General features: G+C 48.7%; 1 protein-coding gene across 1 annotated transcript in view; it reads left to right on the top strand.

The window, feature by feature from the left end:
- Nucleotides 1–12,415, top strand: part of CPZ (carboxypeptidase Z) — a 43,888-nt gene that overhangs the window by 1,534 nt on the left and 29,939 nt on the right. Inside the window, exon 2 of the mRNA XM_064151822.1 lies at nt 10,929–10,952. Within this exon, the coding sequence (XP_064007892.1) occupies nt 10,929–10,952 (24 nt within the window). The remainder of the gene's footprint in view (nt 1–10,928; nt 10,953–12,415) is intronic.

Below are 12,415 nucleotides of genomic sequence, written 5' to 3'. Positions count from 1 at the left end.
AGGGGAGGGCCTGAGGAAAGGCAGGTCATGAAAATACATCTTGGATGTGATGGGGCTGGGCGGCTAAATGTGACCTCAGTGGGGTGGCTTTGGGTAGGGAAAGTGAGCTCTGGGCGTCACTACATGGTATGCAGTGTGAGAGGGGCACGCTTAACGCTGGAGGGATGTTGGACCAGGGAATAAAGAGACCTGCCAGACTTCTCGAGGGTCTTCCTTTTCCAAAGGGGAGGTAAGGTCATGTCAGGCTACAAGGAAAGAAAAGGAATGTAGTGCCGCAAGTGTTGACGAAGAGACCTTGCAGAGCTCTCCTCTCAACAGCCAGAGCAGCAGGAGATGTCTTCAGCAGTAGCAGTGAGACAGTCTCTCCTGTTTAGGGATCCTTTTCTGCAGACCTGGGTGGATGTGGAGGGCCAGACCTGTGGGAAGAGACCGGCCTAGAGATGCCCCTACAGGAGAAATTGGCAGCAGGAAGCAGTGGCACTATCTAACTCTCTGCAAGGCTGGAGCTGGTTTGTGCAGGCTGCTTGGCCTTCTCAGCGATATTTGCTCTGCTCTGACTCATTTTGCCTTTTTTAATAAGAAACCCAAATGAGACATGGTCTGCAATACCCAGATCCTCACAGAATGCTTTGTGCTTTGCTGTCCAGAGATGATTACGTTCACCCAGCCCCACGATAAGGTATCGCCCTGCATGTGGGGAGCTTTTTGAGCAGCAGCTGGGAACCAACCTGTGCTGGGAGAGGGCAGATCTTTTCCCTCCAGCTGTGTCCTATAGCCCAGTGAGCCCCTAAGCCACCGTCTCCCCCAGTGATAAGATGCTACATTGCCCCATTGCAAGGCAACGCCTATGGACCCCGATGAGGGTTACAGGCCTCTCAGCTCCTAGTTTGGGTGAGGAAATCATAGCTTAGAATGTCTCCCTTGAAAGGTAGCCAGCCCTTGGTGGAGGGAGCTGATAGCACAGGTTCTCGTTTTATCTGAGCTGTGCATGTCTCTGCTGCTGGCTGATGCATTCCAGCAGTGATTAGTTGAATGCAGCATTTCTCCAGCACTAGCAACAAAAATAACCCTAAGCAGAAGCAGGCTGAAGTCACATGCCTTGAAATCCTAAAAGCAGATGACTTTCCTTGCAGCTGGGGCCAGCTCTACCTTAAGATGCTACAAAGGGGTCACGCTGCAGAATAACAGTGATAAAACCTCCTCCTGATCACTCATGGTCAAAGACTGCTCGGTTGGGTGCTTCTGGGGCTAATGCAGCCCACCCGCACACCCACCGTGTGCGAAGCCTCAGGGCGTACAGGGTGAGCGGAGAGCCTACGCCCCAGCGATGTCCCTGGCCGGGTACCGCTCTCAGGGGCAGCGGCCAGCGCGGCGCTGCCTCCGCCGCCGTCTGTGGTGCCACCGTGTGGGCTTCTCGGCTCGTACAGACGGCTGCTGGGCAAGCGCCAGAGCTGGGCTGCCTTTGGATGCCAGAGGAATGCCAGAGTCTTTAGCTATATCCCTGCTCCTTGTCCCGGCACGCGAAAGGTGTTTCGGGCTCCTGGCGTAGCCTGTCAGGTGTCTCTGCTGAGGTCTGGAGATGTTTGCTTTCAAGCTGTGGAGGTGCGGGAGAAGCCGGAGCACTTCTCCACGGGTAGCCCTGGCTGGCATGCTTGTCGCCTGCGAGTCTCCTGCTCTCCTAAGCACCTTGGTATTTCCCAGCGTCCTGGTTTACTCTGCTCCTGAGCCTGCCTGTGACCCATCCTGGGGGACTCGGAGTTTAACCACCGGTGATGGGAGATGAGGTGGTAAGCTGGGGAGGGACAACCTGCCGGGGTGCCGTGGGCAGGAACCATGTTTCTTTCTCGAGCCCAGAACAGATTTTGTGGCACCTGCTCCTCTCTAAGTGATGGCACTGAGCACAACTGGTAGTCTTCTGCAAAGTCAGGCTGACGCAGATATTGTACTGCTCTCCCTCCCTGCCACTCACATCTCCATAGCACCGTGGGTTTTGGTAAGTAAAAGGAGAAAAGCTGCTTGATTCCATGAGCTTAACAATGACCACAACTTCATGGCACCTGAGCATGAGTTCACCTGCTGTGGACGTTTCCAGTGCTTGTTTCTTGGTGAATCCTATGTCTGTGTGCACAGAGGCACAGCCCCTGACTCAGAATCACAGAAGGTTAGCGGTTGGAAGGGACTTTCAAAGGTTATTGAGTCCAACCCCCCTTGCCAGAGCAGGATCACCCAGGGCAGGTCCTACACCAACATGTCCAGGCAGGTTTTGAATGTCTCCAGAGGAGACTCTGCAGCCTCTCTGGGCAGCCTGTTCCAGGGCTCTGGAACCCTCAGAATGAAGAAGTTTTCCCTTGTGTTCCTCTGGAACCTCCTCTGCTTCAGCTTGCATCCATTGCTCTTTGTCCTGTCTTTGGGCATCGCTGAGCAGAGCCTGGCTCTGTCCTCCTGATGCTCACCTTTCACATCTTTATAAACGTGAATGAGGGCACCCCTCAGGCTCCTCTTCTCCAAGCTAAAGAGCCCCAGCTCCCTCAGCCTGTCCTCAGCAGGGAGCTGTTCCACCACCTTCAGCAGCTTTGTGGCTTTGCGCTGGCCCCTTTCAAACAGCTTCCTGAGGTCCTTCTTGAACTGAGGGCCCCAGAACTAGATGTAATATTTTGGTTGTGACCTCGCCTGGGTGGAGTAGAGGAGCAGAAGCAGCTCTCTTGACCATAGCCCCTCTAATCCCCTGCAGGATGCCGTTGGCCTCCTTGGCCACCAGGGCACATTGCTGTCTCATGGTCACTTCTCCAGCTACTGCTGCTCTTGTGTGTGTGACTTCACTGGGTGACCTGGCAGCGGGCTGGGTTCTGTTCCTCTGCCCCACGGACGTTGTTGCCAGCTGGGGCTCACCCTCACGTGGCTGGCACAGGCAGGCACACAGATTGTAGCCACCACATGTGGGAAAGCCCAAGCTGTAGGAATCTCCCCTGCTGTGCGTGTGATGATGTGTCCAAGCCTTGCCAAACCAGAAGAATGCCGAACCAGTGCCTGCATCATGCACGCTCACAGGATGAGAAATTCCAGCTCTCCTAAACCCTGTTGTCATCACCAAGTCATGTGAGCTGCTCTGGATTCCCACTGCTGACTCATTGTAGCAACGCTGATCTTCAGCTACGCTTGAAGTGGGAAACAGGACCTGAAACGGCCACTTAGGTGGGCACGCTAAGTTAGATATGAAAATGTAGTGCATCCTTTTGCTGCTGAAATTGTTTGAGTATGACTTCAATCTGAAGGCAATGCTTTCTTCAGAATACCTGCTTCAGGCTTTTTTTTTTTTTAAGTGTGGTTATGTCAATGCATAGAAGTTAAAATCTGAATGAAGCCCTCAGTGTCTTAAGGAACAGGTAAGAACTGAGCAAAGTTGTAACACTAACAGTTAATTTCCCCTTGATATTTTTAGGTGTTGCCTTTCCCTTCACACAGTGGTTGTTTAGGGGTGCTGGGGGGCTGACAGCTGCCACAGAATTGCAGAAGGAAACATAGAATGCCCTGGATTGGAAATGAACTCTAGAAGTCATCAAGTCTTACCTCTCTGAGTAAGCAGATCCCTTTCAGGTTGCCAAGCCCTGTGAGAGTCATCCCCTTCTCAACTGTGCCAAGTGTTGAATAAATGCCACAGGTACCATGGCTGGAGTGGGGACTGAGCATGCAGGTGCCATGCAGAAGCCACCTATCGCATTGTGAACGTGGTGTTTGAAGCTGGTGGCTCATGCCCTGGTCTCTTTGCTGGGCTTTTATGACTCAGGGCTTTTGTACTGAATCTTGTTTAGACAGAGTCACCCTCATGGTCCAACCTAGTTGCCACAGGTCCATGGAGTTTAAGGACAAGGTTGCTCTACCCATTGCAGAAGTAAACCTGGCATTTCAATCTCCTTGTTTATCCTCCTGTAACTCCTTAGCTGTTTTACAGAGTTGCTGTAGGACATCGTATCTAGGAGACGATGTGAGATCAAGGTGCAGATCTCAATCCAGGCTGTAGAATTAGCTGCCAAGTTAAAAAGGTAATATGGAAACACAGCAGCCCTCCCAGAAAACAGAGTCCCCAGGAGGGGCTCCTAAACACACTTCCATCTTCTCCCCACCCCTCTGCCTTACCCCAGACTTTGCCTTGTGCTCAAGGCAGATTGGAAGGGTCAGACAAGGGGGTTAGGAAGCAGATGGATTAGTCAGGCAGATTAGAGAGAGAAGTGCAGCCCACAGAGAGACTCTGTTATCTATATTTATGTTCTTGTTCTTACACATCTCAGCAAGCCTGTGAGACATCAGCATTGTTTCCTTTTCACAGCCTATCATCTAATACTTCTCACCAAAATATCCCAGCTAGGCTCAAACTAGAACATTTCTGTGATAGAAAAATACCACACTTGGTTAAAATCCAAGACAGGCAGTGGGGACAGATAGGCAGACAGAAATGGTCTTCATCATTTCTCTTAGGCTTCTACAACTGCAGCTGTGTTTGAACTGTGTCTGGACAATTACAGACAAGGGAGAAGTACTGGTTACTGCTGAGCTGTCTGGCAGGTCTTGGCATGGATCTGCACAGACTTTGACTTGAGGTCTGCCAGTTGCATGGACTCCTGTCACCCGTGGGAAAGCTGTAGCATCTCCTTGCAGGCCCCAGGTCAGTTCTGAGAGAGAAACAGTTGTGGAAGAGCTGACTGCAGTGCTGTTGCTGTGGGAACACCTTCAATAAAACCTTAATTCCGTGAAAACAGATGTTGAACCAAAAGCCAGGCAGCAGGTGGGTTAGGAAGAAGATGGGTTAAGAGGAAACAGTGGCTTTAGTCTTCCTGCTATGATCTTGCTCTGCAAAGTGAAGGCAGATTAGGCATTAATCTCTTTCAGGTGCTTTCCAGCTTTCTCACTTGAGGGATCAGAGCCAGAACTGGGCTCCTGTGCTCTGCTTCTGCCCCTTTGCAAACACATCTCTCCCCTAGGGCAGTTAGAGCAGCTGCTGGAGTGGAAGGTTGGTAACAGAAATTCAGTCCTCTACTCACAAAAGCTTTGGTGTATCCAGGAAAAACAGCTAACCGTGTAGGCTGATTTTTGCACTCACTCCTCTCTGAGAATTCCTTCTCTGTAACAGGAGATCTTCAATTCTGCCCCTGCATATATGCCCTAGGAGTGTAGATGCCCTCTCTTCTGGACTTTCTGCTTCTTCATTCCCCCTCCCCACCCACGCTCTGCCATGACTCCCTTCTACATTCCTCCTGCATCTTCTTTGTGGTGACTTTGATTTTTGTCCTCATGCTGTGGCCAGGAACTAGGATCAGAAGCAGGCTGTGTTTTGACATTTGCAGGTCCTATTGCAGACTGGTGCAGTGCAGCAGTTTGAGATTGCTTGGGTACCGAGTTTTGTCTCTCTAGGATTGCAAGGCAGACGATTGTTGCAAAGACTGACTTGAGCTGTATGCAACCACAAAGAGAGTCATGTTAATATGATCAGAATCTGAAATGCTCTGTTTGGAGAGGCAGGGGGTTTGACTGCTAGCAAACTAAAATGAAATACATATATTCTCCTGTTTAAGACAGTAATGTAAGAAACCCAGAAAGCTGGTAGGGGGTATGCTGGTTACACAAGATAAATGACTTAATCTTGTTCAATCTGTCAGCCGTGACAGTGTGATTGGATAAACTTCACAGAATGATTGAGACATTTTGAAATTAAGACAGACCCTTGGGCTAGTTTCCTCTTTTCAGGCACACAAGCTCCTGTTGGCTTCAGTTTGGAGAGGGCAAGTGGCCAAGCCGTGATGCTGAAAGTAGCTGCGTTGTCTGGGTTAGGGTTAATCGCAGTGGTTTGCTTCTTTCAGTGCTGAATCATCAAGGGGAAAAAATGTAAGCTTGGCAGTGAAATATGTATGTGCTGCATTGTAGATTTTCAAGCTCGGCTTTGCAAATTAAAACCAGAAATGTATGTTCTAGAGAGGGCTCAGGAAGCTTGAAATGGCTTTTCTCCTCTTCGGTAAGTCACTTTATCCATAATCTTAAATAGCAGCGGTGCTACTGAAAGGGCTTTTATAGGTCTGCTGGAATAGCTGAAGCGCAAAAATAAACATTAGAAAATGGAAAAGGCTGCTCTGGGATGAGAAGAAAAAGGTCCCTCTGTACCAAGCTGTCCACAGATAGGATTATGAGAGAAGGCAGCACTGTCATCATCTTAGCCCAGGGAAGCCTCTGCTCAAAAAATGGAAGCGGTTTGGGCTTTGTCAAGAACAGAAGTGGCAGCTACTGGAGCCTGTCATGTTGATCTGCAGACCTGAATGCCCCTGAGATGGCCAGAGCTTTGACAAAGGGAGCTGTACTGGGTGGGAACGGGGATTTCCTGGTCCTCTCTGTGTGCGGAGAGACCCAGATGCATTCATGCACTGCTCTAGGAGCAGATCACGCAGCTGTAGCTTGGGAGCTGACCTTGGAGAGGTTCCTGCTGCCTGCTCTCCAGGCTGGCAAACTCTGACCCAGCTACGTGCATCCACACTTACTTATTGAAGTACACATGCTGGAGAATTATCCTTGGCCCCTGCAGAGCTGCATCCTCCAAAACACATGCAAGCACTGGCATTGGGAGGTGCAGGAAGAGTCCAACCACCACATCAGCATTCATATGCATCTCAGACTTGCTATAAAGCAAAGTATTTATGAGACTTTTTTCCTCTCTTGCTCTGAAGTGTGTTAACCCTTACAACCTTCTACCTCAAGTTGATTCTCTATTGGGTGTTTGTAAGAGGGCTGTGGATGATGCATCGATCCTATGGCAGCTGGCATGGGGAAAAGTGAGCAGAGTTTGCCTTGGAGATGGCAGAAGAAGCTGCATAGATGTCTCTGGAAGAGGCAGAGAGAAGACACCACAGTATGCTGCAAAAAAATGTGAGGCTTAGGTCTAAGCCTAAACTTAGATCTAGGTTAACGACACAGGAGGAAGGAGTCAGTTTTGATGCTGCTCAGTGAGTGAGTCCTGGTAGCTCTGAGTTTGAGGTATCAAAAGTAGTGTTAATGCTTTATCCTGAGTTGAAGAATCACCACTGCCTATCACAGAGGTAATCAGCTTCAGTTGCCATGGGGAAGGTGTTTACAGACTTGGGTTGCTCACCCAAAGAAACCTGTCCTCTTCAATCAGCATCTTTGTCAGTAGCAGTGTTGCTTAGTAGATTGCCTCTACTTACTATACAATGTAGAAGCCAGACAGGTAGCTGAGAGTGCAAAACCAGAGCTGTCTTTACCTCTGCTGTGCTAGCACCTGCTCCTGCCCACAAAATGCTCCAGTCCTCTTGTGAACCCAGCTACGGCACACGGCTAAGGGAAATTCCACCTCTCTTCCAGAAGCTATCTGCTGCTTCCCAACACCTCTCCTGGCCAGCTGGGCAGAAAGAAACATCTGCTGAATGCAGTAAAACTGCTGCTGCTCCCAGAGTCAGAGCAGGGGGGAAGCAGCAGCACTGTGCCCAGACCTTGCCAGCTGCCTTTTCCCTTTGGTTTCCTCTGCCTGTTCCAGCATGTTGCTAGAATCCCTTTTTGCTCCAGCTGAGTAAGCAGAATAGGCAGACAGCAGAGGGAACAGGTCTGTGCCACGTAACGATCTGACTGATGGCTGTAGCACTCCTGCACAGTAACAGCAGCCTAGAAGAGGGTATGTGCCCCAGTTTGTTTTTTTGCTCAGTGCATGCCACGGAGACACAAGAAGATGTTGGTAGCTTGGTCACAAATGTCTCTTACCTCTGAGGAAACATGAGCAGTTGCAGCAAGACCACTTGGGCATCCCAGATGAAGCCACGATTAACTTTGGCCATCACACACAATCCTCTAGTCTAGCCACAGCACTGCCATCTCCTGCTCAGGAGAGAAGAAAAAGTGCTTTTAGATTGGAGGTTAGGAAATTTTTCTTTCCTGCAAAAGTGGTCAAACATTGGAACAGGCTGCCCAGGAAGGTAACGGAGTCACTGTCCCTGGACGTGTGGATGTGGCACTATGGGATGTAGTTTAGTGGCCTCTGTGGTGTTGGGTTGATGGTTGAACTTGATGATCTTAAGGGGCTTTTCTAACTGAGATGATTCTATGAGTCCATGAAATGCTTCTCAACCACCCATCAAGGCACTGGAGGGGATTCATTGCTAACAACCCTAGTGATAACCAGAGAAATTGTCACTCTGCTCACTGGGACATGGCTGAACCCAAGCTGGTCACATCCACGCCAGGTTTTCCCCTCTGCGTGAGATGTTTGGCAGGATCCAGACTTGTCCAAGGCCTCAGAAGTTGTAGGTGTGTGATGGCATTAGGACACAAGACTGTCCAGATTGAAGGGAGTGGTGACATGCAGTTATATCAGCACAAATAATTGCTGGAGCTCTTAACCAAGAGATGACTCCTTGCTCTCTCCCAGCTAACACGCTACAAAACGCTGCTCCCTGATTACCCCCAGATGTAAAACTCCAGGCTGTATCTGGATGAGATGAAGCTTTCTTGGAACTGCCCTGAACTTCTTAACTCACTGAGGGGATTGTGCCTACAGGAAAAGCTGCAATCCTTTAATGAAAGGCCCTGTTAATGAAGTAGGTATTGTTTAGTGCTGTTAGCATAAGGTACCGCTCCAGGAAAGAGGTTTGGATGAAGCTTTGCCAGCTTGCTTCCTACCAGAACATGCTGGTGCTGAAGATAGGCTGTTTCTGCTACTTCTGGCCCCTCATTTGTTTTATGAGGTCATGTGGAACAGTGACAAATTGTAATACAGAACCAGACTCATTTCCAATTCAAGGTCTCCCTCCAAGATAAAATTTTGTTCTCAGTCTAAGGATTTATTTTGGCTCCAGAGCGATCAGCTCATTAGTGGCATGCATAGAAGTGATCACATTTAAACAATAATGCCAGGAGTGGAAGTTTAAACTTTTCAGTTTTGGGAAAAAAAAAAAGAAAACATAATGGATTTTGTCTTGCAAGCACAACTGAGCAAGGAGCTCAGAAAATTGGCATTGTTTAGTCCAAAGAAGAAAAGGCTAGGGCAGACATTCTTGGTCTTTACAACTACTGGAAAGGAGCTTGGAGCCAGGTGGGATGTGATCTCTTCCTCCCTAGTATCAAGTTATAGAATGAGAGGAAATGGCCTCAAATTATGACAGGGGAGGTTTAGCCTGGATACTAGCAACAATTTCTGCACTGAAAGAGTGGTCAGGCACTGGAACAGGCTGCTTGGGGAGGCGGTGGAGTCACCATTCCTGGCTGTGTTCAACAAACCTGTGGCACACAGGGACATGGTTTAGTTGCCATAATGGTGTTTGGGTTGATGGTTGGACTTGGTCTTAGAGGTCCTTTCCAACTGAAATGATCCCATGGTTCTATGAAGTTAGATGCCTGTCTGCACAGTGATAGCTGGAATAAAAAGCAACATAGCCTGATTCCAATTACCTCACAAGAAAAACAGACCTCTTGGTGTTTAAAAACAGGGGCAGGGGTGGAAAAACCTCTGATTCCTCAGCAGCAATGTTTTGAAGAAGCATGATGCAGTATCATTGGCTGCTGGAAGAAAAAAGACCTCTCCTGGGTCATCAAATCATGCTCCTTCAAGAAAGCTTCATTTATTTGACCAAATCAAAAGCTAAGGGGATCTGACTGCTCTCTGCATCTACAAGATGGAATGTATCAGGGAATGCAGAGAGCTGCCTAAGCTAAAGGACAATGCTGGCACAGCTCCACCTGGATAGCAACTGGCCATGAATTCTTTTGGGCAGGAAATGAACAATTTCTAGCCATTGGAGGAGCAAGCTTTTGGATCAGCTTTCCCATGAGAGTAGTTGGGGAAGGAAATAATTACTTTCAAGTAGTTATTAAAAGGATAATAAAATTCAGTTGATGGAGTTAGGATGGGGAAGGAAGATCATAGATTCAGGGAATGGCTTGGGTTGGAAAGCACCTTAAAGACCATCTATTTCCAACCCCTGCCATGGGCTTGCACCTTCCACTAGACCAGGTTGCTCAAGGCTCTGGCTTTGAACCCTGCCAGCCAAACCAGCAATGGACAACACAAAAGATTAGGAAGCTGGGTGTTTGTGCTGCCATGATCCTGGGCTGGATATGGAAGAGACTGGAGGATCTCAAGAGCTGGCTACTGGAGGAACCAGGAGGTCCAAACAAGCTACTGGGAAGACCATGGTGTCTGGTGTTTGTCTTCCAGTGAAATCCTAGATGTGGGCCAGCTATCATATGTGTGTCAGCACGTGAGACAGTTGAGAGATCAGTGGATCCAGGGCCCAGCTACCAGGCAAACTGAGCATTCCAGCCTGTCTAAGATGAACTACTGGAGTAATCATAGAATCAGAGAATCAACCAGGTTGGAAAAGACCTCCAAGATCATCCAATCCAACTTTTCACTCAGCCCTATCCAAACAACTAGTCCATGGCACTAAGTGCCCCAGACAGGCTTTGCTTCAACACCTCCAGGGATGGTGACTCCACCACCTCCCTGGGCAGCCCATTCCAATGCCAATCACTCTCTCTGCCAACAACTTCCTCCTAATATCCATCCTAGACCTATCCCGACACAACTTGAGACTATGTCCCCTTGTTCTGTTGCTGCTTGCCTGACACAAGAGACCAACCCTCACCTGCCTACAGGTGGTCTACCTGTACTTCTTTTCAATCAATGCTTTTTCATCCTGATTATACAAAAATGGGAATGGGATAATGCTCTTGGTGCTGTGTTTGCCTGCAGTGTTTTCTGTCGGTGTATATACGTACTACATGCCTGTTGGGAGTATGTGTTCGTCTGTGGTCTGGCTGGACCTGAGAACACAGAGCTGCAGCAGCCTCCATAGGGCTACCAGACAGAGCAATTCCTAGCACGAGATGGCTACCATGGATACCTGCCCTTTAATTCATTTTATTTTCCTCTTTATTTGCAGGTCAGTGCCAAACAGTACAGAAAGGTAGGATGTGACTTTGCTTCTTGTCCTTGGAGAATCTCAAACCTTAAGTATTTCTTCTTTATTCCTTCTCCAGCAAATTCACACCTCCACAGGATTTTTTGTTTCTGCCTTATGGATTCTCTGGTGTTGAATAAGCTCAAACTGCATTTTCAATTTAAATGAGATAACATTTAATTGAGTAGCAGACAACCTTTCCTTTGGAAACTACACTCTATTAATACCAGTGGCTTCCAAGCTATTTGTTAAATGAACAATGTGGGCCAAGTAGCTTGCAGTGTCCTGGCCAGGGATTGGTCCTTCCCTTGCTGTTCAGGTTTTGAATTAACAAAAGAAATATCAGGAAGAGTTCTTATCAATCAGATAATCCCTGATGCCCCATCAAACTGTCAGAGACTCTCTGAATTCTGTTCAACATCTACTTGTGTCAAAGTGTTTGCTACCAATCTACAGCCTAAGCATGGTCTCTCCAAAAAATGGGTTTAGACATCAAAGTGACTTGAGAGTATTGCGAAGTGCCTCCAATCTTTTTGTGAACAACAACAACAAGCTCATTGAAGGTGCTATTTGTTGTGCTGATTTTGTCCCTCTGCTCTGGTGAGACTTCACCTGCAGTATGGTGTTCACCCATGGAGCCCTGAACACAAAAAGGATGTGGACCTGGTGGAGCAAGACCAGAGGAGGCCACAAAAAGGATCAGAGGGCTGGAGCACTTCTGCTGCAAGGACAGGCTGAGAGAGTTTGGGCTGTTCAGCCTAGAGAAGAGAAGACTCTGGGGAGACCTTAGCACAGCCCTCCAGTACCCACAGGAGAGCTGGGGAGAGACTTTTTACAAAGGCTTGGAGATACAGGACATAGGGCAATGGATTTAAACTGGAGCAAGATAGATTTAGATTGGACATATGGAAGAAGTTATTTGCTGTGAGGGTGGTAGAACACTGAAACAGATTGGCCGTGAGGTGCCAGAGGCCCCATCCCTGGAGGTGTTAGCAGTGAGGCTTCATGGGCCTCAGAGCAACCTGAACTGGTTGGAGATGTCCCTGCTTACTGCAGGGTGGTTGGATGAGATCATAGAATCAACCAGGTTGGAAGAGACCTCCATGATCAGCCAGTCCAACCTAGCACTCAGCCCTTGCCAGTCAACTAGACCATGGCACTAAGTGCATCAGACAGGCTTTGCTTCAACACCTCCAGGGATGGTGACTCCACCACCTCCCTGGGCAGCCCATTCCAATGCCAATCACTGTCTCTGACAACAACTTCCTCCTAACATCCAGCCTAGACCTCCCCTGGCACAACTTGAGACTGTGTCCCCTTGTTCTGTTGCTGTTTGCCTGGCAGAAGAGAACAACCCCACCTGGCTACAGCCTCCCTTCAGGCAGCTGCAGACAGCAATGAGGTCTGCCCTGAGCCTCCTCTTCTGCAGGCTGCACACCCCCAGCTCCCTCAGCCTCTCCTCACAGGGC

Source organism: Pogoniulus pusillus, chromosome 11, assembly GCF_015220805.1.
Source record: "Pogoniulus pusillus isolate bPogPus1 chromosome 11, bPogPus1.pri, whole genome shotgun sequence".
In the NCBI taxonomy this organism is placed as follows: Eukaryota; Metazoa; Chordata; class Aves; order Piciformes; family Lybiidae; genus Pogoniulus; species Pogoniulus pusillus.
Note: the sequence above shows the minus strand (reverse complement) of the source record. Positions and strands in the feature narration are given on the sequence as shown.